We start from the raw sequence: 26,944 nt of genomic DNA, 5'->3' as shown, positions 1-26,944 counted from the left end.
GCCTATGTCGTACTACGGCTCGTACCGCCGCAGCCTGTAGGCGGCGCCAGCCGCCGCCGGCCCCGCGCCGCACCTCCCATGCGACTGACCGGCGCACGGCGCGGCCGTCGCGGCCCCCGGCCCGACTCTGAGATTTGGGCGCCGCCCACGAACCCTCCCTCGAACCTCTGGCTGAGCTCGCCTCTCCTGCTCCTTTGCTCCTGCGTGCATTATTCCTGACAAATCTCTTGACTCAGTACCCATGATTCCTAGATTTCGTTTGGCTGCCTGCGGGGCCGCTCTGAACCCCGGCCCCCTGGCCCTCCCGGCTGGCACTCATCCACTTCCCAAACCCCTGTCCTGCCGCGCTGCTCGGCCGGCTCGGCTGCCCCGACTGCTGCGCCGTCGGCGCTGCATTCCAGGGCAGCCCTGCTCCTGACGCATCCGCTGCCTGCTTTCGTACAAGTTGCTACGTGTTGCTCCCAACCCCGCGCTTGCCCCTCCCGGGCAGCGCGGGACCCTCAACCACAAGCACTGTTTCACTGCATGCTCTTCCCATCCTCCTTTGATCTGTCTTGGCTCTGTCCCGGTCCCTCAACGCATGTGTTCGGCCGTTGAACTCGATTCTTTCTCGGAGGCAGCCGCCGCAAGTGGCATGCCATTCAGGATTCCTCCAGCTGGGTGCGAGGCCTCCAGCGCTGGCCTGTGCCGCCACCCAGTGGCGTGCGGGCCAGCGCAGGGCGCCTCGCCACCTGGCACTGCATAGTGGTGGTCCCTGTAAATCCTATACCATACCGACACTCAGCAGAGGCAGCCCTGGAGTGTTGAACCCGCGGCACCAAACCCGCGGCAGCAAATGAGGGAGCTGCTGTAGTGTGTGGGGGTGCGTCAAACAACGCCATGCCTGTGTGTTTGAAGGAGCCCTCGGGGCTGCCTGCTTCCCAGCAACAGGCAGGCTAGAGCTGCCTGCCGCTCAGCAACAGGCAGCCCCAAGCAATGCGGCCGCCGCCCGCCACCTGGGCGCCGACACGCTGGCGCACCGCCATGGCGGCCCTCCCGCGCGCTCTCCGCGTTGTTCCCACCCCGCATCTGCTCCCCTGCTCCCGTGGCCCTCCCGCCAGTCAACAGATCAGGCGCCGCGCTTGCTCTGTGTGGGGTTTTGCGGGCCTGGCAGGCTGAACCGCCCCCGGCGGGCTTCTAGAGGCAGCAGTAGTCAGTATGAATGACACAGAGGTGAGCAGGGGTTGCAGGGCTCTCGATCGGCGGAGCCCCACCTCCCACCCTCAGCGTTTTGCACGCCGGCTGGCGCGTTGGGGGCTCCTGAAGGCATCCTGGGCGCGATCCAGCCCGGGTCGTGCACCCAGCGCTCCACTCGTGGGCCGCCGGGAGACCCTAGTCTCTGGCGAACTGCGAGCCCTAGCCCTACACCAGCCTGCAAGGCTCACCGCAGCCTGTTTGCAAGTGGCTGGCGGGCGCCCCGCCCGCAATGGCCCCCCGGTTGGCCCGTCTGCAGCGCCCGCGTCCTACGCCGCCCTTGCCCCCGCTCTCCAACTTTTGCCATTACACTGCTCGCTCGCCTGCGTGCCCGCAGGTCTCCAAAACCATCAACCAGATGGTGATGTGAGTAGGGCGAGGCAGCCGGCAGCTGGCCCTTCCAGCAGGCTAGTGCCGGCCACCTCCCCGCTGCCCTGCGCCCACCGCCGCTCTGCGCCGCCGCTCCCCGCAGGTTCATCCGGCAGGAGGCCGATGAGAAGGCGGCAGAGATTGCTGTGTCGGCAGACGAGGAGTTTAATATCACCAAGCTGCAGGTGGGTGCTGGGCGGCAGCCACCGGGGGGTGTGGGGCGGTGGCGGCAGCACGGCGTCGGGCTCGGGTCGGCAAGGGCGGCCTGGGAGGGCACGAGGGCAGCCTTGGGCAGGCAGGCGTAGTGCCGGGTCGAGGAACGTCACCCAGCGCGGGCAGGCTGGGGAGCAAGCGGCGGCCCGCCTCCTTTCCTCCTGCCCCCGACCCGCCGCGCCGCTTTCCTCCCCGCCCCTGCACCTGCCCCGCAGCTGCTGGAGGCAGAGAAGGCGCGGGTGAAGAAGGAGTTTGAGCGGAGGGAGGGCTCGATAGACGTCAAGAAGAAGGTGGGCTGGGGGAGCGAGGGAGGGGAGGGCGCGCTGGGGCAGGCCGCGTCGCTGCCTGGGTGACGCACGCGCGCTCGGCTGCTCGGCCGGCCTCGCCGCCCGCCACCCCGCCCACCCTCATCGCCCCACACACGCATCCGCTCACCCTCTCCCCTTCCCCGCCTCCCTTTCTGTGCCCGGCGGTACAGGTGGAGTACAGCAAGCAGCTGAACGAGAGCCGGATCAAGGTGCTGGCGGCGCGGGAGGGGGCGGTGCAGGCGCTGCTGCACGAGGCGTTTGCCGGGCTGGCCGCGCTTTCCAAGGACGGTACCGCCTACAAGAAGCTGCTCACAGACCTGCTGGTGCAGGTGGGCGGCAGCCGCGCGGGGGGGCCCTTGGGAGGCGCCTGGGCCTGCCCACATTCGGCTCTCAGGGCGAGGGTTAGGGTTGTGTATGGCTGAGGGCCTTGCAGGGTAGAAGGGCAGGGGATGGAGAGAGGCTGCCTGGGCCTGGCGGCTGCCTGTGCAGGGCCAGGCAGCCCTGCCCGTCCTGCCCCCCTTGCCTGCATCCCCCACTTCAGCTCCTCTCCCAGCACCCTCCCTCCCTCTCTCGCCGCCAACCAGCCTGCCAACCTGCCGCCGCCTCCCTGCCCGCCCCGCCCCGTCCCGCCCCGCCGCGCGTTTCTCCCGCAGTCCCTGCACAAGCTGGAGGAGCCCAAGGCGCTGGTGCGGTGCCGCGCGGTGGACGTGCAGCTGGTGCAGGAGGCCATGGCGGCGGCGCAGGTGGGCGCGGCGGCGCAGGGCTGGGGCGCAGGGGGGAGGTTGGGTGTCCAGTCGGCAGCTGCGCCTGGTGCGCCGGTGCCAGCCAGGCGCCCACTTCCTCGCATGCCTGCTTGCCTGCCTGGCTTGCCTGCCTGCCTGCCTGCCTGCTTCTCTGCCCTGCCCGCTCACCTGCCCCTGCTCCTCCGCCCCGCTCCCCACCGCCGCAGGGCAAGTACAAGGAGGCCTTTGGCAGCGCCGCCCCCGCCATGGAGCTGGACGCCGCGCACCCGCTGCCGCCACCGCCCAAGGCGGGCAAGCACACGGACGAGGACGAGTTCCAGAGCTGGTGGGTAGCAGCGACTGCTGCAGCATGTGCAGCAGTGCTCCGGCAGGGAGGGCGGGCTGCCGCTTCGTGGTCTACTGCCCATGCCGCGGCGGTGTGTGCACCCTCGCTTTCCTGGCCGGCGTCTCCTGCACACCACCACCACCACCACCACCACGCAGACTTGCACGTCCTTGCTGCGCCTGTGCCCCCACCACACGCACACACATGCTGCGCCTGCCCTGCTTCCCTCCCCGCCCTGCAGCTGCGGCGGCGTGGTGGTCACCTCGGCCGACGGCAAGATTGTGTGCTCCAACACGCTGGACGACCGCCTGCGCATCACCTACGCCGGCAACCTGCCCTCCATCCGCGCCCTGCTGTTTGGCGCGCCGCCCTCGGGCGTGTGAGCGGCGGGCGACGCCCGCCTCCAGAGACCCTGCCGAGCCCTGCTGCCCGGCGCGGGGCGCGTGTGGCGGCCAGGGGGCACCCGTGCGCGGCGAGCAGTCACCTTCCGTCCTCTCTTGGGGGCGGGCCTCCCAGGGGCCGCCCAGGGAGCTTCGGCCCGAGCCCAGGGCGTCGTGGGCACAGGGAGGCGAGCTGGCGCGCCGTCCCGTCCCCTTGCCTCTCCTGGCTACCCGCTGGCTACCCGCCCTCTGCGACCCGCTGCACTGACTGGCCCCTGCGCGTGCGCTGCGCCACACCTGTCCCTCGCATTTTGCTTCTTCCGACTCCCCTCCTCCGTAAGTGCGGCGGGGCGCCCCCGTCCCGCCCTGTACCGCCGCCGCTCCCGTCCGCGGTGCGATTTCAGCGCCCTGTGCAAGCTCTGTTGTAACCCTTCGGCGTTTACAGACCGGGGAGGGCATGGGCCCGGGGCAAAACAAGGTGAGGCAAGGGCGCAAGCTGCGGGTGGGGCGGCCCCGGGTGGGGAGGGGCAAAAGGAAAGCAAGGGCGGGTGGAGCAAAAAGCTTGTGAGGGGAGCAAAAGAGGGGGCGGGGCTGGGGCCCGACAAAATGCAGCACGGGGAGGCAGGGGGGCAGAGGTAGGGTGCGAGAAGCAGGTAAGGGGGCTGGTCGGGCATGAAATGGGGGCGGGGCGGGGCGGGGCAAAATGTCAGCTGGGGCTGGGGTGCGTCGAAAACGGGGCGGCGTTTCTGGTTTGGTTGGCATGGCCAGGCAGCATGTGCCGGGCAGCATGCCTTTGGAAAACAGCTACATGTGCACAAACTTCATTTCTTGATTCCAAGTGTGGCATCCATTCCAGGGGGGCGAGTCGCGGCGGGCTGCATCCCGCTGCTTGTGCCGGGGCAGCGGCAGCGGCGCCGGCAGGCAGGTCGCAGACACGCAGGCGGGCAGGTAGGGCCGTGGAGGCGTGCTGCCAGGCTGCACACGGCTTCCGGCGCCTCACACCGCGCGGGCCTTGAGCGCAAGGGCGGCCGCGGCGGCGCCCTTGACGGCCGGCACCAGCTCGCCTTCGTCGGGGCTGCCCCCGCGCTGCCGCACGCGCTGCTTCAGCCCGGCTGCGGCGGCGCCGGGCGCCTTGCCCGCCGCGCGCTGGCCGGCGGCGGCGCCGGCGCTGGCGCCGTCCTTGGTCTCGCCCGCGGCGGCGCGCCGCTTGCGCCAGTTCATCACGCTGAGGGCCAGCAGTACGACGTTGAACATACAGAGGATGGTCTGGGATCCCACGCAGGCCAGCACCTCCCACCAGGGCGCCTCCTCTGTCATCTGCATCTCCCGCCAGAACAGCGGTACCATCAGCGGGTACAGTACCATGCGCATGGACAGGAAGGAGGCCCAGTACAGCCAGCTGCGGGGCAGGCGCAGCCGGGAGGGAGGGAGGGCAGGAGGCGAGGCGGAGGTGAGAGAGAGGCAGCGGGGTGGGCAGGGCCTGGGCTGGAGGAGGGGTGGGGCAGTCGACCGCGCGGCGCGGCAGCAGGGTAATGCCGACGCGTCCCGAGAGGTTGGCGCCAGCCTGCCGCCCGCCCACGCAGCGCCCTCGCACCGCCGTGCGCCGCACACCTGAACACCTTGCGCGTGGTACGGGAGCGGAACTGGCGGCGGGCGATGAGGAAGAAGGTGTTGAGCTCCACCAGGCCGTCCACGCACGTATACCAGTGCAGGTGGGGGCGCTTGAGCGGCACGCACAGCAGCACGCAGGTGACGGCGTGGTGCGCCAGGATGACGGTGGGCAGCGAGGGCACCGCCTCGGGCTGCGGGGGGAGGAAAGAGAGGTGGGTGGCAGCGTAGGTGCGGGTTGGTGGGGGCTGCGGGGAGCAATCGCTGCAGGCGCGGCTGGCCCGTTTCTGCCCCCCGCCGCCGCGGATGCGATCCTTCCTCTGCGCTGGGCAGGGCGCGGGCTGCCGCTGCTGTTCGCAGCCCCCGCAGCGAAAATCACACACACACACACACACACACACACACATCTGCACAAAACGCCCTCACATCCACACACACACACAGAAACCCACACTCTCTCTCTCTCCCTCCCTCTCCAGCTCCCACCTGCAGGAAGACCCACACAAAGTCTCCCGCCACATAAGCGATGAAGGCGTAGGTGACGAGGGCGGGGTCGATGAGGCCCACCAGCCCCGCCATCGTCATTGCCGCGATGATGGGCACCAGCACCAGGTTGACCCAGTCGTGGACTGCAGGTGTGGTGGGGAGGGAGGGAGGGAGGGAGGGTGTGGGTTTATGCATGTGTGTGAGGATGGAGGGCGTGGGGGCAAGAGTGGCGGCGGCGGGAGCGCAAGGCCGGCGAGGTGCAGGGGCGGCCGCGGCGCGCCTGCCGGCCGGCGGCCAGGGTTGGAGGGCGAGAGCCTCACCTATACACGCGCGCTTCATGGTGCGCGGCTTCGGCTGCTGCAGGCGGACCGGGCCGGCGAGGGGCGGCGGAGGAGGGCGGCGGGTGGGGCCCGGTGCTGCTCCTGGTGGGCGCGCGCCTGCTGCCGGTGCGGGTGCCGTGAACCGCTGCTTGATCAGCGAGAGAGGGGGCTGCTTGTGGAGAGCGTGAGAGGAGCAGCACGCGGAGGCTCCCCGAGAGCTACGCCGGAGTGTGCAAGCGGTGTCACGTGCTGGAAAAGCGCCGCCTTCTGCCCCTGCGTGTGGGATATGCCGCGGAGACCCATGCTGTGGCCGCGTGCTGAGACAGCCAGCTGGCATGCCGACTGCAGTCGCCGCTAACCATTACCAGGTCCAGGAAGCTTCTGCAAGCTGACCAGCACGCCAGCAAGCGTATGGGATCGGTGGCATGCCCGTGGGCAGAGGGTGGGGAGGATCCTGCTGCTGCCGCTTCTTGCAGCTTGCATGGCCCGCTGATGCATGGCCCAAAATAAACTTCGAGATCTGATAGCCGCAGCAGTCACGACTTGCCGCCTGCAGCTGGCGCACGGCGGTTGCGGTGGCACGGATGCAGGCTGGGCCCATTTGCCCGCCGTTGATGGCCACCCTCTGGCTCAGGAGGAGGCAGTGGTCAATGGGCATGCCGCCCTGCAAACTGCAGTGTTGTGGCGCTGCGGACTCGTGCCACTGCCGACTCGTACCGCTGCTTTCGGTTTAGGCTCTGCCGTGCCAGCGGTATGAGCAGCAGCATTGGGCATGCTGGCATGGTAGGTGGATGCGATGCGGATGTGGAGAGCAGTCCCTGCAGTGTGGGCTCCTGCACCGCTTCCTGTGAGCTGCAGCAGCACAGCGGCGGCGGCGCCACGTCAGCCGAAGAGGAATGTGTCAACGGCATGTAGCGCATCTCGATCCGCCCAGAAACCTCTCCATGCTTTCCGCACGCTGACACATTGGCTTGCCGCGGCCATTCCCCGCCCATGCGGCCCGTGACTCTGGTGCTGCTGCTGGTGGCCGTGAGCGGTGCCTGTGGTGAGCCCAGGCGGTGGAAGCCCGACATTTAAGGCCGTCTGCAAGTGGATGACTGTTTGGCAAGGGTGGCGAGCAACTACCGAATGCAACGAGATTCGCATCCCCCCACAAACAACTCTGCGCGCCCTTGCATGCAGCCAAGGTCAATATCGAACACCCAAAGAACACGGGAAAGGTGCGGCTGCAGCTCAGGGCGCGCCACCAGTCGGTACCGCCCGCACTCCCCTTGCCAACGCCACCACCCGACAGCCTCCTTGCTGCCTGGCCGCTGCCCTGCCTGCAGTGCCGCAAGGCAGTGAGCAAGCGGTGCCTGGTATGTGACAAGTATGGCTCCCGCTGCGTCGTTTGCACCCCAGGCTATGCACCAGATCGTGGCGGGCGCTGCCACAAGGCCCAGCCCCGAACGCCCAGCGGCGGCGGCAAGAAGCCGGGCAAGCCCAGCGGTGGCGGCAAGCCAGCCGACAAGGGCAAGGCGAGGGATTGCTGGGGCAGGATTGGAGGCCAGGAAGGGGCTTCTTTGCTGTGGGGCCATGCTGGTGATGCGGCACTGGCTAGCCTGGTGAAGCATCCCACGGCTTCCCGCTGCTTGCGCCCGCCCCTGCCTGCCTGCAGTGCAAGCCAGCCGCGGCCAGGCTGTGCCTGATATGTGATGGCACGGGCACGCCGTGCGGCCTGTGCATCCCAGGCTACTACCCAGACGGGAAAGGCGGCTGCAAGAAGGTGCCGCCGCCGCGCAAGCCGACCCCCAAGCCCAAGCCGAGCACGGGAAAGGTGTGAAGCGCTGAATGAGCTTGTCGTGGAGGCCTGCTGCCAGGCTGCCGCCGCCGCTGCTTCCCGCTGCCAGGCCTCTGCGCCGCCAGCAACAGCTGCGCTGTCCCGTCACCTCCCCTGCCCCTGCTTGACCCATGCAGTGCAAGCCTGCTGTGGCAAAGCGATGCATGGTGTGTGACAGAAGCGGGCGGCTGTGCAGGCTGTGCCGCCCTGGCTACACCCCAGATGGCGCAGACGGCTGCAGAAAGGCAACCATGGTTAGGCTGAGCGGCAAGGCAAGTAGTGTGGAGAGACTCCATGCATGGGCTGTGTGCCACTGCTGCACCGCCGGCGGCAGGCGGCGCCACCGGCTGCTTGCATTGGCCTGCTGCTGCTGCACATCCGGCAGCCGCCGTGGCGAGCGGTTTCTCCCTCCCTCCCCGTACCTACCTGCAGTGCCGGTCTGCTGCGGCAAGGAAGTGGTGCCGAGCGTGCGACCGCAGCGGGCGGCGGTGCAGCCTGTGCCTGCGTGGCTTTGCCCTGGACCGCAGCGGGCGCTGCGAAAGGGCCGCCGTCGCCCCGCCGGGCAAAGGGGGCAAGCCCAAGCCGCAGCCCAAGCCCGTGCCTGTTCCCCCGCCGGCGGTGGAGGGCTGGGAGCTTGTCGGCAGCCGCGGCTTCACTGCCGGCCCGCTTCCCGGCAAGAGCTTGGCTGTGGATCCGTCCAGTGGCGCCATCTACGTCGCCGGGGCTCTGCACGACCCCAAGCAAGGCGCTCGGGACCAGCTGGTGGTTCTGCGGCACACGGCCGCAGCGCCCGGCGCCTGGGTGGCGGCGGGCCCCACCAGCCCTCAATACTTTGTCAGAGAGACCAACCTGGCCATCAACGCCTCCTCCGGCGGCCTCCTGCTGGCATACGACCGCTACTTCGGCGCCCGGGCGGATGATGTGGCGGTGTGGCAGGCGCCCGCTGGCAGCGTCGCCGGCTGGAGCCAGCTGGGCGCGTCGATGCGGGCGGCGGGACCGCTGCGCCTGGTGCTGGCACTGGATTCTGGCGGTACACCGCTGGTGGGATACCAGGAGCAGGACAGCGAGTTTCGGGCCACGGTGATGGCGTACCGAGCCGGTGGTGGCGGCGGCAGGGCCAGGTGGGCCCCTCTGGGCGGCCAGGCCGCCTTCTCGGGCCCTGCCCTTGCCGGCGGTGGCGAGCTGCGGGGCTTTGACATGGCGGCAGGGCCGGGCGGCCGGGTGTACATCATCTACCTGGAGGCATCGCCTTTCGAGGATGAGGAGGGGCGGGCCACGGCCATGTGGTACGGGCCCGAGACGGGAGGGCAGTGGTGAGCTGGCTTGTGCTTGGGCAGTGCTGCGTGTGTGTGTTTGCGGGCAGTGCGGTGTGTGTGTGCTGTTGTGTGCTGGTGGGAGGGGCAGGGGCTGCTGCACGAGCAGCTGCAGGTCTGCACCGCGGCTGGCTGGAAGGGCACACGCTGTGCCGGCAGTACCAGTAGCCAAGCAGCAGAGCTGAGCTCGACAGCTGAGCTGGCTGCCCCGCCGCCGCCGCCGGGCCTGCAGGCAGCTGCTAGGCAACCCGGGCCTGTCGGGCGGCAGGGCTGACAGCCTGAGCCTGGGTGTGGACAGCAGAGACGGGGCGCCGGTGGCGGCCTACATCGACCACAGCAGCGGGAGGAGGGCCAGCACCATGCGTTACAGCGTGGCTGGCGGAGGCTGGCAGCCGCTGGGCAGGTGAGGGTGCCGCGGCAGCGGGGCCGTGCTGGGGGGTGGGCGGCTGGCTTGGCTGAGTGCTGCCTGCCAGTCTGCGGTGCAGGGCGCTCCCTCTCACTGTCGCTGTTCACCCAGCCAGCAGCACTGACCCGACTTCCCCTAACTGCCACCTCACCTGCCGCCCTGCCTGCCCCGATTGCAGCCTGGGATTCTCACGCCACTCTGTGAGCCAGGTGGTGCTTGCTGCAGGCCAGGGCTCCCCGCACGTGGCCTTCAGCGGCGGCGAGGGCGGCAGGGGCAGTGTGATGCGGTACGCCGGCGGCAAGTGGCACTACGTCGGTGGCACCCCTGACGTCACCCCCGGCGCCGCCAAAAGCCTGGCGCTGGCTCTGGATGGGCAGGGGCAGCCGGTGCTGGCATTCAGCGACATCCCTGCAAGCCGGGACAGGGTGGTGAGGGAAGTGAGGGGGAAGCTGACCGTGATGCGGTACCGCAGCGGCGGCAAGCAGCTGCGGCTGCGCTGAGGCTGCCGCGCTCGAGCTTGCCCATCCTGACGGGTGCATCCCATCATTACATCCATACATTTGCCAACCCATGCATGCATTTGATTCATGAATACATCTTGCTGCCAGTAATCTTTTGTGAAATGAGCGTGCATCTCCATTCTGTTGATGCAATTTTCTATCGAAGCAGTGCTGCTGCCAGCAATGCTGGTGCAGGGCTAGTGAGGGCAAACCATGCCGCTCATCCGGACAATACTACTGCCAGCGCCTCAGGGGCTGCCAGGCAGGTCGGCGTCCGGCGCTGCCTGGATCAGGCTGCCGTCGCGCTGCAGACAGGCGGGCTCGGGCTGCTGCTTGACGCTCGCTGGCGCCGCCACGCTGGCACCCGCTGGCGCCGCCGCTGCGACTGCCGGCTTCTCCATTTCGCAGTAGCTGTAGAAAGCAAGGATGGGAGGTATCTCGTCGCTCCACTGCTCGTGAGGCAGCTCCTTGGCCGCCATCTGGCGCGGCGAAACCAGGCGGTGCAGGCGCCAGCTCAGCAGCGCCAGGTACCCCGCCAGCTCATCCTCTCCCGGCTGCAGCCCGGACACAAACGCCTCCCCCTTGCCCGCCACGCTCTCGGCGCAGGCGTGGTAGCCGGGATAGAAGGCGCTGCCGTCCACGGCGTCTGCAGGAGGGGCGGGGTTGGAAGCTCCAGAGTTTGCACCGTGTTTTTGTCTCGGCAACAGTGCACGCCCACCACACCCTGCCCCCCACGGTAGCCACAGCCACAGGTGAGAAGCAGGGCGGCACGGGCTCCTGCGCCGCCAGCAATGCAGCAGCTGTGCAGCCCACCTGCATGCAGGAAGTCGAAGAGCAGGCGGCTGCCGGGGGCGGCGACGTCGGCCACGCTGGTCAGCAGGGTCGCCACCGCGGCCTGCACAGTGCCAGGGAGGGGCAGGACAGGACAGGGACAGGACAAAGGCAGTGGGTCCAGTGCTGCCAGGCTGCTCGGCAGAGGCGGCGGGGAACAGGCGGGGTCGTGGAGGTGGTGGGCCGTCGCGCAGGGGCTGCTCCCCCTGAAGCGCAAGCTGGCAGTATCACAGCAGCAGTACAGCCAGCAGTACAGTGCAGTACCTCTGGGAGGTAGTAGATCAGGCCCTCGCAGGTGAACAGCGTGGGCCGGCTGGCATCAAAGCCGGTCCCCGCCAGCGCGTCGCCCACAGTCACCCGCCCCAGGTCTGCCCCCACGTACACGGGGCGAGGCAGCGTGTCGTAGCCGGGCAGGCAGGCCCTGCGGGCGTTGGGGAAGGGGGCAGCAGCCGATCGCGGGTCATGGACTGCACAAGGCGGGCTGGCAGGGCTTGGGCCAGGCAGGGGGCATGGTGGCTTGGAAGACAGCCAGCCAAAGCTAGGTGCTGGCCACGGCTGAGCCCGGATGTTCCCAGGACGGGCAGCAGGAGCCTGGCTGACGAGCCGGCATCGTGCAGGCGTGCAGCGGTGCTCACTTGACCAGCCACTGCTTGCGCTGGCTGGCGGCGGGCAGGTCCAGCTCAAAGAACTGGCAAGGGGGGCGAGATAGAAGGAGAGTGTGGAGGTGTCAGGCAGGGAGGCAGGAAGGAAGGGATGAGGGAGGTGAGCTGCTTCAGCAGCAGAGGGTGCCGCCCTTGTGAGATGACATCCGGCCCCAGGCCTCACCTTGACGCCCCGCCGGGCGAAGCGGTAGGCTCGCGTGTCGTAGCCTGCCGCCAGGCACACCACCTGGGTAAAGCCCTCGTCCAGAGCCTGCCTCAGAGCGCCGTCTATCCACTTGGTGCGCGCATCCTGCTTGCACACAACCAGGGGGCAGGGTGGTGCTGGGCCGCTGCTTGAGGGCGGCAGCGCTGGTTTCAGCAAGCGCGAAGGCTGCTGCGCTGGCGGCAGCCGGACGCCTGGGGCGTGCGCAAGAGCAGGTGTAACGGCGGCGCCAACCCGGCGGCAGCGCCGGTCAGCCGCGGCGGCTGGCCGCCCTCCACTCTCACCACAAAGTTGCACACGCCCGGCACGCCCACCCCCGCATCCTCCACACCCCGCTGCAGGAGGAGGGAGGAGGCAGAGAGGAGCCAGGGCTGGCTCAGCGCGAGGTGTGACGAGTGCTTCAGGGGCAGGCCCTGGTGGCGGTTGCGGCACTGCCGTCGCATGCGTCCCAGAGGCGCAGCGGTAAGCACTGCAGGCAAGGCGTTCCATCCTGCAGTGCTGCAGGCTACAAGTTCTGCCAGAAGGCACAATGGCAGAATGGGCAGAAGGGAGGCGCTCACCCGCGTTACCCCTGCCATGCCTGGGATGGTGCGCTGCACCCAGCTGCGCACCGGCATGAGCTTGTCCCTGCGGGCACGGGCGCGGCGGGGCACAGCGGCGGTGCGAGGTTGGGGAGGCATGGAGGCGGCGCCGTCCAGGCAGAGGCCAGCGGCAGCAAAGGTTCCAGGCAGATGAGGGTCCAGGCACGCAGCCATCAGTGTGCAGCCTCATATGCAGCCTTGCCTGAACAGCGGTGCGATGTAGTCATCATTGGCATTGGGCAGGCAGAGGTCGCGGTTCAGGGTGCGGAACAGGAGCACTGCAGGGTGGGGTGGGTGGGGGCGGCAGGGGGCAGGGGGGAGGCTGAGGCAGGCTGGTGCAGGAAGGCCCTGGGAAGCACAGGGACAGGAGGCCGGGCCACGAGGTAGGGCAAGGCAGAGGTGGGGCAAGGCAGAGGCAGGCAGGGTCGAAGTAAAGCGGGCAGCGGTCGTGCTGCTGCCTCACTGTTGTAGTTGGTTGGGTTGAAGCGGGAGGAAAGCGCCCTCAGCGCCTTTCCAAACGACGAGGCCGCCTGCTCCTTCTCCTTGGCGGCGGCGGTGGCGGCCGCCACCACCTGTGCCGCATGCTCCTCCAGGTGCTGCTGCTGCTGCTGCTGCTGCTGCTGCTGCTGCTGGGAGGCTGCCCAGGACGCGGCGCTTTGGCGCGAGCCCAGGGCAAGCTTGGCTGCCGGGGTGGCGGACATCTGCGGACAGGCAGGCAGGCAGGTGGGGGCGGCGGCGGCGGCAGTGGGTCGACGCGTGCACAAGGCGGGGCGGCGCATGATTCCAGCGCCCCTGCAGCACCCTGGCTCGCCTTGTTGGCTCTTGGGGGCCGCTCAGAGGCTGGTGGGGCGGGGCTGGGGCCGGGGGAGGCGTCTGGGGTTGGTCGGCACGAGGGGCAGCAGAGTTGTGTGTCACGGGTCTGCCTGGGTGCAGGCCGGGGCATGTGGTCGCTGAGTGAGACGCCAGAGAAGCCCAGCGTGGGGTTCTAGGTCCGCGCTCCGAGGCACCTCAGCATGCAGGACACGGCATCCAGCCCAACGCAGCCTCTGCTACGCAGACGCATTCTCCACTGAGCTACCGGCTCTCCATAGTCACCTTGCGAGCTCTCTTGAGGCCGCCCTTCGGCTTGGCGCAACCCCCCCAGGGGCCCCCACCGTTCGGAACCCACCCCCCGAGGCAGCCCCCAACCATGGCCGCTGCCCAGCCAGCGGAGGCCAAGCAGCTGCGGCTGTTCGCCACCCTGGACGGCAAGCAGCAGGCCGCGGACGGCAGCGCCGGCGGCGGCGGCGGCAAGCCCGCGGCGCCGGCGGTCGGCGCCGTCACCAACCCGCAGCAGCGGCTGGAGTTGCTGGCGGCAGGCTCCAGCTCCAAATGGAGCCCCTTCTACGCCGTCAGCGCCCGCCACGACATGCACACCACCGCCCTCCTCACGCACTGCATCTCTCTGGGCCACCAGAGCAGCGGCCAGCTGGCCGGGTTCGACAGGGACCTCAGCCGCTGCGGCGGCTGCGAGGCCGGCAGCCAGGACGGCCAGCTGGCGGCGGCGCTGGCGGAGCAGCTGGTGCCGGGCTGGCGCGCGCTCACCCGCACGCCCGGCTGGCGCTGGCACCTGCAGGCAAGGCCCGGGGAGCCCAACAACCCCTTGCATTGCCCTAGCCGTGTGCCTTCGCAGCCACCCAGGCATCGTCCTCGCAGCTGCCAGCCGACAGGCAGTTATGAAAACATGAAGTTTGCCTGGCGTCTCCTCCTGTGCCCACCCCGCTGCCCTGCTCCGCCGAAACTCTGCCTGCCTGCAGAACCTGATGGAATCTCCCTGCTTCGGGGTGCCCGGCATCTGCCGCTACACGGCGGCTCGGGCCGCCTGGCTGGCGGGCCAGCTGCGGCAGGGCATCGAGGAGGACGCGTGCAGGCAAGGTCGCATATGGGCCTGCGCGTGCGATACAGGAGGCGACCCCTGCCGCGGACCGCCAGCCTGCCTGCCTACCTTCGAGCATTGGCCACAAGCCAGCAACATGCCACCCACAAACCCGCCTCCCTGCCGGCACTCCCCTGCTGCTTCGCTGCAGGCAGGTGGTGGTCCTGCGCTCCGGCCTCAGCACTTGGTCCCACGCCATGTCCCAGCCAGGGGTGCAGGTGGGCTGGCACGCTGCCGCCTGCTGCCTGCCGCCAGCCGCCTGCCGCCCTGCGCCTCCCGTCTTGCCCCATGGGTTGCCTCCTGATGCCTGATGTAGCCACTCGCGAAGGCTTTCTTTTGTGAAGTTTGCCTGTCCATGGCGCACCACCCCGAGCCCCACAATCGCCTGCCCCTCCCTGCCACCTTTCCTCACAGTTTTACGAGGTCGACTCCCGCCAGGCCTGCCAGCGCAAGCGGGAACTGCTGGATGAGGTGGCGCCAGGCTGGCGGCGCGCGGCGCGGCGGCCGCGGTTTGTGGAAGGTGAGCGGGCACGCGGCCGCCGCCCCGGGAGGGCGTCGAACGGGCTCGAGCCGGCTGCGCCGGGCGCCCGCCACCTACCACCAGGCTTGCCTGCTGCCCTGACCTCTCATGCCAGCCAAGCTTGCAGCCCGTGCAACCTGAGCGCCCTCCCCTGCCCCTCTCCTCCCAATCATGCTGCAGTCGACTTCAGCGGCGGCCTCAAGACGCTCATCACAGAGCTGACGGGGGCCGGGTTCGACCCCTCCCTGCGCTGCTGCATCGTGGCCGAGGGCCTGCTGGCCTACCTGTCCCAGGTGCGTGCCTGTTTGTGCCGGCGCAGCTGACAACGTGCCCGTCCGCTGTCCGCATGCGTCTTGGCAGGTCACAGGCTCCTCTCCGGCCGATGCCCACCCCTGATGCCTGCCCCTGCCTCTGCCCTGCAGGACCAGGCTGACAGCCTGATCACCGACCTGTCGGCCCTGTGCGCCCCTGGCAGCCGCCTGCTCTTCGACTTCCTGCACGCAGGTGGGCGGGGCGGGGGGGGCGGGGGTGGGGAACGGCGGAGGGTTTGTCGACTAGAGGCTTGGAAAAGCTTGCAGACTGTGCAATGCCGTAACGACTGAATCTGACGCCTTCTGTCCTGCTCGTGGCCTCCCACCTCTGCCACCGCCGCCTGCCGCAGACGCGCTGGAGGGCGGCAGCGGCGAGCTGCCTGGGTTTGCCAGCCTGGCAGAGGCCGCGGCCAACAAGGGGTGCCCGCTCAGGAGCGGCATGAGGCCCGCCTTCTCGGGTGCGCGCTTGCCCAGCTGGCCGCATGCTGACGCACCTTGGAAAAGGGTGCTCAAGGCCTGTGGCCTTGAATAGCGTAACCAGCTGCTGGCTGGCTGCATAACTCCTCCCCTGACCCCTCCTGCCCCTGCCCCCGCCTCCTTTCTTCCCGGCCTTGCAGCGATGGTCAAACTCTTCCAGCCCCACCGCTTCAGGGTGATGCAGGTGCTGCCGCCCCACCAGGTCGCCGCCTTCTGGCGCCAGCAGCAGCAGACGCAGCAGCAGCAGAAGCAGCAGATGCAGCAGCAGCCGGGCCCAGGCGCCGGCGGCAAGCGGGCCGCGGCCGCGCTGGGCGCCAATGGCAAGCAGCCACCCGTGGAGGCGGCGGCGACAGCGGCGGGCCCTGCCAGCGGCGGGGCGCTGCCCTACGTTCCCGAGTTCTTCGGCTTTGTGGCGGCGGTCAAGATAGACTCCCGCCTGCTCCTGCGGCGCGCCGTCAGCGGCTCCTGCCCCGCCGCAGGTGACGCCGCCGCCTCCGGCCTGGCCGGCGGCGTGTCGGGCTGGGTGGCGGCGGGAGCGGCGGCGGCCATGAGCAGCCCCTCCTGCATCGTGCGCAGCCTGGCCTTCCTGCTGTGGGGAGGCGCCAGGCTGCACGCGCCCCAGGCTGCCCGCGCGGCCGCATCGGACGCGGCGGCGGCACCGCTGCTGCCGCCTGCAGCGCCAGAGCGGCAGCCTTCAGCAGAGTTCACAATCGCTGCTGCACCCAGTCAGCCCCAGGCTGCGAGCGCGCTCCCAGAGGGCGGGACTGGCGTTCCGCGCACCCCATCCCCACCCCTCGCCTCCGGCATTGCAGTGCCGCCAGCTGGCGAGCAGCAGCCGGGGGGCGCCGGCCTGGACCGCGCGCTTTCCATCCTGCCCAGGGGCCGGATACCTGGCAGTGCCGTGCGCGGCAGCAGCGATTCGGGGCACCTCATGGCAACTGGCAGCAGCAGCGGTGAAGCCTACAGCGGCAGCAACGACGGCGGCAGCAGCAGCAGGGGCAGGAGCCCCAGCGTTGGGAGCGGCGGCGCGGCAGTGGCACCGCTGCTGCTGCCTGCAGCAGGGGCCCAGGAGGCGGAGGAAGCCTGGCCTCTCCAGTCCGTCTTCTCATTTTCTAACTTTTTCTAAACTAATATAATGCATGTAACTGTAATTTGTTGTCTACTTGATAAATAAGTTGTAAAACTGCCATGGACTGGAGTCGCCTTCACCTTAGGCCCGCCACGGCTCCACTGGACAGGATATTGGCTGCCTGCCCGCTTGCCTTGAGTGACCGCTCCAACCACATCCGCCCTGCAATAAATGGGACAGCATTACCCAGCAGCAATCAAGCAGCTGCCTTGATTCATCCCGCCGGATCAACTGGGCGGAAGGTGATGCCAGCGGTGGTGGCGGTACCGGCCGCTATGTTTTTAGGGCATGCACATGGCGGCTCTCAAGCGCTCTGCTAGGCTGCAAGGCCAAGGTGATGGCTTGCAGCTGCTGCTGCTGCTCGGGGCCCACTGTAGAGGCTGCTCGCTCGCACAACCCTGCCCCCACAGCGGGCAAAGGAGCAGCGCGGCAGCAGCGCCGTCCGCGGCATCGCCGGAGCGCGGCGGGCAGGTCGCCGCCAGCCGCCGCGGGGCTGTCGGAGCCCCAGAAGCAGGCGGCGGCGGCGCCGCTGCCGCCGCTCCGCCCTCCGCCTCGCCCCGCCGACTTCAAGCTCCGCATCGCCCAGCAGTTTGACGCCAGGTAGTCGTGTAGTGGCTGCTTGCACATCAAAACCGCCAGCTGTCAAGCCACCCTGGAATGCACTGATGTCTGCCATTCGCTGCTTCACCCCGCTTCACCCCAAGCCCACCCCTTGCGCCGCGCGTGCAGGGCACCAGGCTACGACGCCGGCAACACCTACCACCCGCCCCAGGCCGCCCGGCTGGTGCAGCTGGCGGCGCTGCAGCCGGGTGAGGAGGTTCTGGATGTTGGCACCGGCACAGGCCTGGTGGCGCTGGCGGCGGCGCGGCTGGTCGGCAGCAGCGGCAGGGTAACGGGCGTAGACCTCTCTGACGCGATGATCCATAAGGTGTGTGTGTGTGTGTGTGTGTTGGGGAGGGCTCCCTGCTGGGGCCAGGGTGTGGTGATGAGCTCTGCCTGCGGGCTGTGTAGCCGCGCAAAGCAGGCTCGCTGGCTGTCTGTCGGCGGTCGGAAGGCGCCGCGCAGGGTAGTAGCAGCAGCAGCGACAGCAGCTGCGGCGGCAGCGGTGCCGGTGCCCCCGTGGCAGCTTGCAGCAGCAATGCCGCCGCCGCTGTGCTGTACAGCGCGTGCCCGCCCACGGCTGCGCCGCCCCCACGCCCAGCCGGGTTCATCCCCAACATGTCACACCGCCAATGCATGCATGCCTGTAACTCCCTGCCCTGCGCAGGCGGCGGTGAAGGCGCGGGCGCAGGGCCTGACCAACATGCGCCTCCTTGCTGCCGACATCGAGGAGTGCGCCTTTGGTGCGGGCCGCTTCCACGCCATCCTCTGCTCCAACGCCCTCCCCTTCCTGCCCGACATACCCGCCGCCCTGGCCGAGTGGCGGAGCTGGCTGCGGCCCGGCGGCCGCCTGCTGTTCAACGCGCCCAAGGCGAGCCGCGGGGCTGGATGTGCAGCAGGGCTGGTGTGCAGCGCTCGCGGCCGGAGGGGCCAGTCAGGGGCCAGCCAGAGGCTGCCAGCGCTGGCCCAGCCGGCGGCGGCATGCTGGCCGGCGCGTGCACCCTCCTCCATGTGCCGCTCGCCCTGCACCCCGCCTGCCTGCCCCGAGCCCTGCAGGGCGTGGGCTCCTGTGCCTTTACTGTCTTTGCCCAGGTGGCGGCGGGGCAGGGCCTGCTCCTGCAGGACCCCTGCTCCCTGTTTTCTGAGGAGGGCCAGGTACGGCGGCTGCTGGCGGGCGCCGGCTACAGCGCCGCCGCCATCTCCGTCACCTCGGAGCTCAACTTGCGGGCGGGGCAGACGCCCGAGCACTGGGCCGCCTCCGGCTGGGCGCTGTGCACCAGCCTGCCGTTTGCCGACGTGGGCGCGGCGGTGGGAGAGGAGGGACTGGACGCCATGCGGCGGCAGTACCTGGCGGCAGCGGCCGAGGTGGCGGCGGGGCTGGCCACGCCTGAGGGCATCGCGGAGCCTTACGAGATGCTGTGGGTGGTGGCGCACGCATGAGGGAGCCCTGGGATCTGTTATGACTCATTGGTAACACATGTATCCCAGCCAGTTGTCTGCAACCAGTGGTGTCCAGGCAGTGCTGTCCAGCCAGGTCTCCCAGCCAGCAGGAAAGGGGAGGGCACAGGCAGCAGCACGGGCGGGTGGCGGCAGGGCCGGGCTGCCAGCGGCGGCGCATGAGAGACACCCTGATCTCACAGCAAGGACCCCGGCCTATGCTGTCAGCAGCAACACGTACCACCAATTACAGCCAACGGTGCATTTCATCCTGCACGCCGCACAGGCCCATCCACAATCCTTGTATGCAAGTCGAGATGCTGTCAACAAGCGGCATGCACTCCGTCACATGCAAGCTGAGGATGCCTTGCCGCTGCATGTTGTCATGGCCAGCATGGTTGTAACAATGGGGCAGTGCACAGCTAGCTGCTTTGTAAGGTGTGTTGACAGAGCATGGGCGCTTGGTAGGCAGCGCCCATGCCAACTCGGGCGCCCTCAGGCCGCCAGCTTGGGCACCGCGGCCAGCCATGCCTTGCGGGCGTCCGGGGAGGGCGTCTTGGGCGACAGGTAGAGCTCCCACATCGCGCGACCCAGCCGCGGCGAGGTGATGGAGAGGCCGGGCTGCGCCTGCAGGCAGGCGGGGGCAAGGTCAGGTATCCCGTGGCACGCACGCCCTGCCCATCACCGCAAGCTCACGCTGGGGCCACTCACGCTAGCGTATGGCGTTTTGTCGGTGGCAGGGCGCAGGCACACGTCCAGAGGCCCATCTGCATGCAGCAGCTCACGGCGGCGGCGGCGGGAGTTCGGAGGCAGGCTGCGCACCACGGCAGACTGGCGCCATTTGAGCAAGAATGTACGAGCGCGGCATGCGCACCTGCATGCCACAGCAGGCAAATCTCGGCATCCTTGTCCATCTTCTTGGCCTCGAAGAAGCCGCAGAAGTCGTCCATGACTGCCTCGTCACCGCTGCAGTACCAGGCGGTACAGGCAGTGCTAGGCAAGACCCCGGCATGTGGGGGCAGGGGCAGGGCGGGTATGCCGGGCAAACAGCAGCAGCAGTGTACAATACACCCAACGGCGGCGCAGGCCCAAGCACCCTCAGCGTGCATCGCCCACCTCATCATGGGGCGCAGGCTCTCATCCAGCGCATCCGCAAACTGTTTGCCCGTGATGCTGCGCACCAGGTGCATCTGGCGGCAGCAGCAGCAGCAGGGAAGGCGCAATCGGGGGTGGCTTACAAGGCAAGAAGGGACCCGCCGCCCGCAGGCAGGCGGGGGTCTGCCACTGCCTCAATCCCCCTGCAGCTGTGCTGGTCCTGACCGTGTTCCGACCGTGGGTTCGCTGAGCGCACACGTCCCGCCTACCCACACCACACACACACATACACATACACAGGAGGCTCACCTGCAGCACTTTTGTGAAGGCCCCGTTCTGAAGGGCACGTAGTACCGCCGCCTCCGACTCCGGGCGCTTCTCTTGGCTGTCTGCCCGCGCGGCCGAGTCTGCGACGCATGTCCGATACATGTAATGAGTTATTGCAAGGCAGGGGCCTGGCGGCAGGGGTCAAGCCGAGGGCAGCACCAGCAGCGCACGAGCCATGCCTGTGTCGCGCAGCCAGCGCTGTCTGTGGCGGAGCGGTTTAGGGTTGCACAGCACAGGTCAGAACAGCGCAGGGCCTTACAGCACAGGGCCTTGCAGCACAGCGCAGCGCAGCACAACACAACGCAGCACAGCACAGCGCCTTACAGCACAGCGCAACGCCCACCTGCGTCCACATACATCGACACGGCATACACCTGCAGGCGGACACAGGCCCATGGCAGCACGGGGCAGAGGCGGGCAAGGGCTCAGGTGATGCCAGCACCTGGCTTGCCCCGCCGGCACGCCGACCTACACAGAGCCCCCACCCCTTCTTTCTAGCACTTCCCCAGCCCCTTGCTGCAGGCCTGCCCCAGCCTATTCAGGCAAGCCAGCAGAGCAGCAGCGCCAGCCAGGCAGCATGGGCTGCGCTGCTGCTCAAGCCAGGCTGTCAGCCCCCTTTAGCCCCAAAGCAGGCAATGCATGGCACGGCGCACCTTAGCGGTCATCATGGCAACCTTCTTCACCCTGGCCCCGGCGCCTAGGCAGGTCAGCTCGCCGCCGTGCCTGCAGGCAGCAATGCACGGGAAGTGGCTGGGTCAGCGCTGGGTCACCGCAGCGGGGGCAGCAGCGGCGTGGCGGCGGCACGAGCTGTGGCGGCCGACACACACGTCCGCTCCAGGCTCCACCTTGGCGGCGCTCACCAGAACTGCTGCTTGCGAGGGAAGGCCACCCCCGTCACTGTCTCCTTGATGATGTCTGCCATCCTCGCGAGCGACTGATAAGTAAGTGGCTCCTCGGTCGCCGCCGCCGCTGGGTGTCGCCGCCGCCTCGCCGCTGGTCCCTCCAAATGATCCACGCAATCTCCCGCTGCAAAGGTAATTGCGCGTGCGTGTGCGGATTTCTGGAGCCCACTAGCTGCTGCGGAAGCGCACAGAAAATTTCTGATGGGGCGCAACCGAGGACGAAGGCAGAAACCCAAGTCAGGAGGACTTGGTCAAAGACGACGCGAGTGACCAGACACCACTTCATAGACGCCCAAACACTCTCCGGTCTAGGGCATCTCTCCCCCAGGTGGCACAGCACGCAGCAGGAGCGTCCCCCTGCTGGGGTCTCCTGCATCCCTATCGCCATCGGCCAATACCTGCAGAACCATCGCACAACTGCAACCGGTCCTCAGCGCCGCGCACTGGCAAAAGTGGAGAAGAGGCGTTGGCCTTGGGCTCACAACCCTCCTCCAATGAAGCGGCAGCTGTGCTTGCTGCTCGCCATCGTCCTGGCGCTTGCGCAGGTGCGAGCGGGATAACTTGCTTGGGCACCCGCCATCGCCGCAGCCGCGGCCCAATCACGACCAGAGTTGCGCTGAGGTGCAGGTGGCGGCCGCGCAAGAGGTATCTGCAGCGGCGGGAGGGAGTGGCAGCGAGCCTGCTTCCGCCGCTGCCGCCAGCGTCTGTGTTGACACCAGCGCAGCAGCCAATACCACGGATGCCAATGGCACACACAGCTCGAGGGCCGGCCCAGACGTGGCCGCCGCTCTGGCGGCGCTGCAGGAGGCGGTTGGCTCGGCCGCCGCCGACCACAAGCTTGTGGGAGCCGCCGACGCGCTGACGGCGGCGTGCACGGCGAGCGGCGCCGCGCTGGCGCCCTCGACGGCGACTGCCGCGCTGGAGGCTGTGGCCCTGGCAGCCTCCATAGCGGTCGCCCCCGTCTTCCGCGGCGCCCTGATCCTGGAGCGGGGCCGGCTGCTGGAGCAGCTGGGGCGGCCGCAGGCGGCGCAGGCGGCGGTGGAGGCGGCGGTGGCGCTCTTGCGCCGCCAGCCGCTGCCCGCTGGCGGCGCCCAGCTGCCGGCAGATGCGCACGTGCAGGGCCTGCAGCGCTGGGTGGCGGCGCGGCTGCTGAGGGCTGCACGAGTGCTGCACGGGCTGGGGCAGGAGGCCGCGGTGCACGAGCTGCTGGAACCACTGCCCGCAGCAGCGGCGGTCCTCTCCGACCCAGCCACCTATGTTTCCGCCCTGGGCCAGCTCAGCAACCTGACAGGTGGGCGGGCTGGAGGGCGTGCGGCGGTGGGGTGGCGGCTGCTTCGCTGCTCATTTGTCGTCCCCTCGCAGTCGGCTGCTGCTGCTGCGCCGCTGGCCCGTGCGCAGCCTCCAGAGACACTCCCCACCCGCCTGCCTTCCGCTCGACCGTCTGCCCTCCCTGCAGATGACCAGGTGGCCGAGCTGCAGCTGTGCGCCGGCATGCTGGATGGCCGGCAGCCGCCGCCTGCAGAGCAGCAGCAGGAGGAGGCGCAGGCCCGCCCCGCACCCTGCCCTTGGCTGCGCGGCTTCAACCGCACCCGCGCCTTCCCGCTCTACTATGCCCTGCACAGAGGCCTGCACGCCCGCAAGTGAGTGGAGGGCCGGGCAGCCGGCTGGATGCGGCGCTGGTCAGCGGCTGGGGGCTGGGAATCGGGGCCCACGGTTGGCTGGTCTGCCGGGTGGCTGTTGCCGAGCCATGCTTGGCCGGGCATCCGGTCTGCTGGCAATGGCCTGCTGCTGGGTGCTCCCAGCCTCCTGCCTTCACCCTCATGCCTGCCCTACTGTGCTCACCTGCCCGCTCACCTGCCCGGTCATGTACTGCAGGCGGTACGGCGAGGCCTGGGCGGCGCTGGCAGCTGCCAAGCAGCTGCACGGCCCGGGGCCCCAGTACCGGCCCGACGACTATGCTGCTGAGCTGCGGCAACTGCGCAGCGCCTTCCCGGCTGCGGCGCAGGGCCAGGCCGGGGCGGGTAGCCAGGCGGGACGGGCGCTCAGAGGCGTGGCCGACCTGGCCGGACGGCTTGGCCTGCTGCGCCTGCAGCAGTGGATCGGAAACGAGCCAGCCGCAGCGGCAGCAGGCGCAGAGGTGGCCCCCGGTGGGGCCTGCGCCCAGCCGGCTTCCGCCGGGCAGGCTGCGGTTCTGCGTGCGGCGCGGGCTGCCGGGCCGGCGCCGCCGGGGCCTCGCCCCATCCTTCTAGTGGGGCTCCCCCGCAGCGGCGGCACGCTCCTCGAGCAAGTGCTGAGCAGGCGAGCAGGGGGTTCCAGTTCCAGGCGGCTGTGGCTGCCTGCACATGCGCGCTCAGGCTGCCACCCCTGTCAGTGAGAGGCCCCAGTTGAGCGCCACCCCTCGCTGCCTGCTGTGACTCTCTCCTCACAGCCTGCCTGTCCCTGGCCCCGCCCCATGCCTGCTGTGCAGCCATCCTGAGGTGTGGGGCGCGGGCGAGCGGTCCCAGCTGCCCGGGCTGCTCTCTCAGCTGCAGGAAGACTTAGGTGAGGGCTCAGGGGCATCAGCCAGCCGGGCCCGGGCACTGCCTTCACCCCACCGTCCCCTCCGCCTGTGTGACCGTCCAGCCCCAGGGCAACCCAAGGAGTGTAAATAGAGCCCTGTCGCTCAACCTGTTTCCCTCCTTTCCTGCACCACCTCCACGCGTCGCAGCCAGCAAGGGTTCTGTGAGCGCCGAGCGGCTGCAGGAGCTGCGGCGGCAGTATGGGCGGAGTGCGCTGGGCATGCTGCCGCCCGGCTCCGCCGCCGGCAACGCCACCTGGCTCGTGGACAAGGCGAGCGTCCGGCATGGAGCACTGCCGGAGGCGCCGCTGCTTGCTTGCCTGCCCTGCACCCGCCGTGTGGCGCAACTCCTGCCCGTACACCAAGCCCCTCCTTCCTGCTGCTCTTGCCCCTCCTCCTGCATCTCTGCCTCTCACCAGCCGCTTGCCTCACCCTCTCTCCCTACCCTACCTCCCCCCTTGCAGTCCCTGGCCAGCCCCTGGCAGCTAGGCTACGCCGCCGCGCTGCTCCCAGATGCCTGCATCCTGCACGCGGTGCGCCACCCGGCAGACACTGCCCTGTCGGCCTTCCAGCAGGCCTCCCGCCCCGCCGCGGTACCGTGGTCCTTCAACCTGACGCGTGAGCCTGCCGCTGGTGCCAGCTTTGTGCCGGCAATCTTTGTGTCGGCTGCGGCTCCTGGCGCCGTGAGGCGCCAGCCTTGTGCCCGGGCCCTCCTGCCTTCCGCTGTCGAGCTCGCGCCCACCAAGCGGGCATGCCCCCTACCCCACAACAGACGCACCACGCGCACCAAACGTCGGTGCCCCGCTGCCCACTGCTGCAGACCTGGCAGGCCACGTGGGCGCCCACCACGCCGCCATGGCGCACTGGGACCGCGCCCTGCCCGGCCGCATCCTGCATGTGCATTACTCGCACATGGTGGCGGATATGGTGAGGGGAGGGGCGGCGCTGGGCGGCAGCCATTGCAGCAGCAGCACGTGGCATGCGGCACGCAGCTGCGGGGAGGGCAATGCCACTCGCCCCTCGTCCATCGCCGGACTGAACATGCTGACGTGCTGTGCGGCCGTGTCTCCTCGTCGCGCGTGTGTGCAGGAGGGCACCGCCCGCCGCATGCTGAGCCACTGCGGGCTGGGCTGGCACCCCGCCATGCCGCGCCCCGATGGTACCGCCGGCGCTGCCGACCACAACGCCAGCCAGGTGCGCGCTGCCGTGTGGCATCGCCGCCGGTGTGCTCATGCACGTTTCTTTGCCGCCAGGTTTTGTGGAGTCTGGAGAATCCGCACTGCCATGTATCGGTTTGGAAACTTCAAGCACCTAAAGCGCTGGCCCGCCTCCCAGCTTCGCCATGCTTACCTGTGTGCATCTGCCCCCGCTGTGCAGGCGCGGCGGCCCGCCTACCCACCTGCCAAGTGGGTGCCTTACAGCGAAGGCCTGGCGCCGCTGCTGCTCCAGGTGCGGCCGCCCTTTGCCCTGCTGCATCGCCGCAGCTGCGCCCGCTCCTTCTGCCCTGCTGTCCTGCTGCTTGCCTGCCGTGCTCCGCGCTCCTGTCCCATGCCGTGCTGCGCTGTGTATGCTGTGCGTGCTGTGTATGCTGTGCGTGCTGTGTATGCTGTGCGTGCTGTGTATGCTGTGCTGTGCTGTGCCGTGCCGTGCCTCCAGCGCTGGTCACCCACTTCCCTGCCTGTCTCGCAGTTGAGGGATGTTATCCTGGCCTATGAAGAGCAGGCCGGCCTGCCCTCCTCACAGCAGCTGCTCGACAGCCTGCAGCCTGAGGAGGGGCAGCCGGAAGGGCAGGAGGGGACGCAGCATGAGCAGGAGCAGGAGGACGGGGCAGAGCCCCAGCAAGCCTCACCAGCCGGCCAACCGCCGCAGCAGCTGGAGGCGCCGGCAGCGGAGGCGAACGAGGCGGCCAGCAATGCCAGTGCGGTGGATGCGCCCCAAGCTACAGCAGCAGAGGCGGCGGCAGAGCAGGTGGCAGCGCCGGCTGGCTCCCAACAGCCGCCCAACCAGACTGCACAGCCTGACGGCAGTACTGCTGCAGCAAGTGGGAAAGGGGAGGGGCCTAAGGAAGGCCAGGTGGCAGCGGAGGAAGGGGCTCGGCAGGAGCCGCCAGCGCCTTCAACCACACCCGAGCAACCTGCCACGCCAGAGCAGCCTTTGGCTGCCCCTCAGCAGCTGGCGCAGGGGCCCGGAGCTTCCGCCGAGCAGGCGCTGGCCGAGCAGCAGCGTGCGGCTGAGCTGGCGCGGCTGGAAGAGCTGGAGCGGCTGGTTAAAGAGATGGAGGCAAAGCTGCGGCAGGCGGAGCAGAAGGCGCCGGCTCTCGAGCCGCAGGCGGCTCCGCGGCAGCAGGAGGCGGCCGAGACAGCCGCCGGGGAGACAGCGGCCGCCGCCGTGGCCGCCCGGGAGCTCGAGGCACAGCAGGCTGCAGCCAGGGCGCGGGAGGAGCGGGAGGCAGCAGTCGGGGAAGCTGCTGCGGCTGTTGCGGCAGCCCACGAGGCTGCCGCGAGGCATGCGCAGGAGGAGGCGGCTGCAAGGGAAGCAGCCGCTGCTGCTGCGGCGGCCCGAGAAGCAGCAGCAGCGGCCCTAGAGGCAGCCGCGGCGCGCCAACAGGAGGAGGAGAAAAGGCTTGCGCAGCAGGCGGCAGCTGCGCAGGAGGCAGAGGCGAAGCGTGTGCAAGAGGAGGCGGCTGCGAGGGCAGCAGCGGCGGCTCAAGAAGCAGCGGCGAAGCGTGCACAGGAGGAGGCGGCTGCGAGGGAAGCAGCGGCGGCTCGAGAGGCAGAGGCGAGACGTGCCCAGGAGGAGGCTGCCAAGGAAGCAGCTGCGGCAGCGGTAGCGGCCAAAGAGGCAGAAGCGAGGCGTGTGCGAGAGGAGGCTGCGGCAAAGGAAGCGGCTGCGGCAGTGGCCGCGGCCAAAGAGGCAGAAGCGAGGCGTTCTCAGGAGGAGGCCGCGAGGCGTGCCCAGGAGGAGGCGGCTGCCAGAGAAGCAGCTGCTGCGCAAGCGGCAGAGGCGAAGCGTGCCCAGCAAGAGGCAGCTGCGGCAGCAGCAGCTGCTCAGCAGGCCGCAGAGAGGCGCGCGCAAGAGGAGGCAGCTGCCAGGGAGGCAGCTGCCGCAGCGGCTGCAGCGGCTGCAGCCAGGGAGGCAGAAACGAGGCGTGCTCAGGAGGAGGAGGCCAAGCGTGCGGAGGAGGCGGAGGCGAGGCGTGCCGAGGAGGCGGCGGCGAGGCGTGCCGAGGAGGAGGCTGCGGCAACCAAAGCCGCTGCGGCAGCGGCCGCTGCTCAGCAGGAGGCGACGAAGCGTGTGCAAGAGGAGACTGCCGCGAAGGAGGCGGCAGCCCAAGTGGCAGCTGTGAAGCGCCAGGAGGAGGCGGCAGCCGCTGCG

General features: G+C 69.2%; 9 protein-coding genes across 9 annotated transcripts in view; 6 read left to right on the top strand and 3 right to left on the bottom strand.

Annotated features, from left to right (window-relative positions):
* Nucleotides 1–131, top strand: part of CHLNCDRAFT_136332 (expressed protein) — a gene marked incomplete at both ends in the record, with an annotated part of 1,908 nt that extends 1,777 nt beyond the window's left edge. Inside the window, one exon of the mRNA XM_005845783.1 lies at nucleotides 41–131. Within this exon, the coding sequence (XP_005845845.1) occupies nucleotides 41–131 (91 nt within the window). The remainder of the gene's footprint in view (nucleotides 1–40) is intronic.
* A 928-nt stretch (nucleotides 132–1,059) lies between these two features.
* On the top strand, nucleotides 1,060–4,014 carry CHLNCDRAFT_56248 (hypothetical protein). Its single transcript, XM_005845782.1, has 8 exons — nucleotides 1,060–1,212; nucleotides 1,571–1,599; nucleotides 1,706–1,787; nucleotides 2,031–2,105; nucleotides 2,294–2,452; nucleotides 2,777–2,866; nucleotides 3,073–3,191; nucleotides 3,433–4,014. The coding sequence occupies exons 1-8, from the start codon at nucleotides 1,198–1,200 to the stop codon at nucleotides 3,572–3,574; spliced, it is 711 nt and encodes a 236-aa protein (XP_005845844.1). The 5' UTR covers nucleotides 1,060–1,197; the 3' UTR covers nucleotides 3,575–4,014.
* A 553-nt stretch (nucleotides 4,015–4,567) lies between these two features.
* Nucleotides 4,568–6,004, bottom strand: CHLNCDRAFT_136330 (expressed protein; the record flags this gene model as incomplete). Its single annotated transcript, XM_005845674.1, has 4 exons — nucleotides 4,568–4,970; nucleotides 5,183–5,373; nucleotides 5,666–5,808; nucleotides 5,986–6,004. 4 exons carry the CDS (start codon nucleotides 6,002–6,004, stop codon nucleotides 4,568–4,570), a joined length of 756 nt encoding a protein of 251 aa, XP_005845736.1.
* A 974-nt stretch (nucleotides 6,005–6,978) lies between these two features.
* On the top strand, nucleotides 6,979–10,023 carry CHLNCDRAFT_136329 (hypothetical protein; the record flags this gene model as incomplete). The annotated part of the gene is made up of 7 exons (XM_005845781.1): nucleotides 6,979–7,030; nucleotides 7,168–7,205; nucleotides 7,314–7,343; nucleotides 7,643–7,801; nucleotides 8,237–9,117; nucleotides 9,350–9,520; nucleotides 9,702–10,023. The coding sequence occupies 7 exons, from the start codon at nucleotides 6,979–6,981 to the stop codon at nucleotides 10,021–10,023; spliced, it is 1,653 nt and encodes a 550-aa protein (XP_005845843.1).
* Nucleotides 10,024–10,271: 248 nt separating this feature from the next.
* On the bottom strand, nucleotides 10,272–12,398 carry CHLNCDRAFT_53521 (hypothetical protein; the record flags this gene model as incomplete). Its single annotated transcript, XM_005845673.1, has 7 exons — nucleotides 10,272–10,669; nucleotides 10,837–10,918; nucleotides 11,119–11,275; nucleotides 11,490–11,542; nucleotides 11,680–11,805; nucleotides 12,003–12,053; nucleotides 12,279–12,398. The coding sequence occupies 7 exons, from the start codon at nucleotides 12,396–12,398 to the stop codon at nucleotides 10,272–10,274; spliced, it is 987 nt and encodes a 328-aa protein (XP_005845735.1).
* A 482-nt stretch (nucleotides 12,399–12,880) lies between these two features.
* Nucleotides 12,881–16,648, top strand: CHLNCDRAFT_53520 (hypothetical protein; the record flags this gene model as incomplete). The annotated part of the gene is made up of 10 exons (XM_005845780.1): nucleotides 12,881–13,022; nucleotides 13,508–13,860; nucleotides 14,096–14,202; nucleotides 14,366–14,432; nucleotides 14,629–14,734; nucleotides 14,915–15,027; nucleotides 15,157–15,238; nucleotides 15,396–15,503; nucleotides 15,663–16,247; nucleotides 16,335–16,648. 10 exons carry the CDS (start codon nucleotides 12,881–12,883, stop codon nucleotides 16,646–16,648), a joined length of 1,977 nt encoding a protein of 658 aa, XP_005845842.1.
* Nucleotides 16,649–16,945: 297 nt separating this feature from the next.
* On the top strand, nucleotides 16,946–18,691 carry CHLNCDRAFT_53519 (hypothetical protein; the record flags this gene model as incomplete). The annotated part of the gene is made up of 5 exons (XM_005845779.1): nucleotides 16,946–16,985; nucleotides 17,062–17,251; nucleotides 17,381–17,579; nucleotides 17,919–18,155; nucleotides 18,308–18,691. The coding sequence occupies 5 exons, from the start codon at nucleotides 16,946–16,948 to the stop codon at nucleotides 18,689–18,691; spliced, it is 1,050 nt and encodes a 349-aa protein (XP_005845841.1).
* Nucleotides 18,692–19,183: 492 nt separating this feature from the next.
* CHLNCDRAFT_136326 (hypothetical protein) lies at nucleotides 19,184–21,032 on the bottom strand (the record flags this gene model as incomplete). Its single annotated transcript, XM_005845672.1, has 8 exons — nucleotides 19,184–19,315; nucleotides 19,400–19,455; nucleotides 19,563–19,654; nucleotides 19,760–19,878; nucleotides 20,093–20,190; nucleotides 20,454–20,484; nucleotides 20,764–20,833; nucleotides 20,971–21,032. The coding sequence occupies 8 exons, from the start codon at nucleotides 21,030–21,032 to the stop codon at nucleotides 19,184–19,186; spliced, it is 660 nt and encodes a 219-aa protein (XP_005845734.1).
* A 474-nt stretch (nucleotides 21,033–21,506) lies between these two features.
* Nucleotides 21,507–26,944, top strand: part of CHLNCDRAFT_53517 (hypothetical protein) — a gene marked incomplete at both ends in the record, with an annotated part of 7,018 nt that continues 1,580 nt past the window's right edge. Inside the window, 10 exons of the mRNA XM_005845778.1 lie at nucleotides 21,507–21,557; nucleotides 21,601–22,303; nucleotides 22,469–22,652; nucleotides 22,888–23,159; nucleotides 23,720–23,847; nucleotides 24,034–24,187; nucleotides 24,390–24,496; nucleotides 24,659–24,763; nucleotides 24,947–25,018; nucleotides 25,259–26,902. Coding sequence (XP_005845840.1) covers nucleotides 21,507–21,557; nucleotides 21,601–22,303; nucleotides 22,469–22,652; nucleotides 22,888–23,159; nucleotides 23,720–23,847; nucleotides 24,034–24,187; nucleotides 24,390–24,496; nucleotides 24,659–24,763; nucleotides 24,947–25,018; nucleotides 25,259–26,902 — 3,420 coding nt within the window. The remainder of the gene's footprint in view (nucleotides 21,558–21,600; nucleotides 22,304–22,468; nucleotides 22,653–22,887; nucleotides 23,160–23,719; nucleotides 23,848–24,033; nucleotides 24,188–24,389; nucleotides 24,497–24,658; nucleotides 24,764–24,946; nucleotides 25,019–25,258; nucleotides 26,903–26,944) is intronic.

The sequence above is a fragment of the Chlorella variabilis genome (genome assembly GCF_000147415.1).
Source record: "Chlorella variabilis unplaced genomic scaffold CHLNCscaffold_16, whole genome shotgun sequence".
Lineage (NCBI taxonomy): Eukaryota > Viridiplantae > Chlorophyta > Trebouxiophyceae > Chlorellales > Chlorellaceae > Chlorella > Chlorella variabilis.
This window is presented reverse-complemented; position numbering and strand designations above follow the sequence as displayed.

Bases quoted from the DNA above. Each gene is read 5' to 3' on its own strand.
- CHLNCDRAFT_56248 (XM_005845782.1), top strand. The intron at 1,600-1,705 runs GTGAGTAGGGCG...CGCTCCCCGCAG, and splicing joins ACCATCAACCAGATGGTGAT to GTTCATCCGGCAGGAGGCCG. The intron at 2,453-2,776 runs GTGGGCGGCAGC...TTTCTCCCGCAG, and splicing joins TCACAGACCTGCTGGTGCAG to TCCCTGCACAAGCTGGAGGA.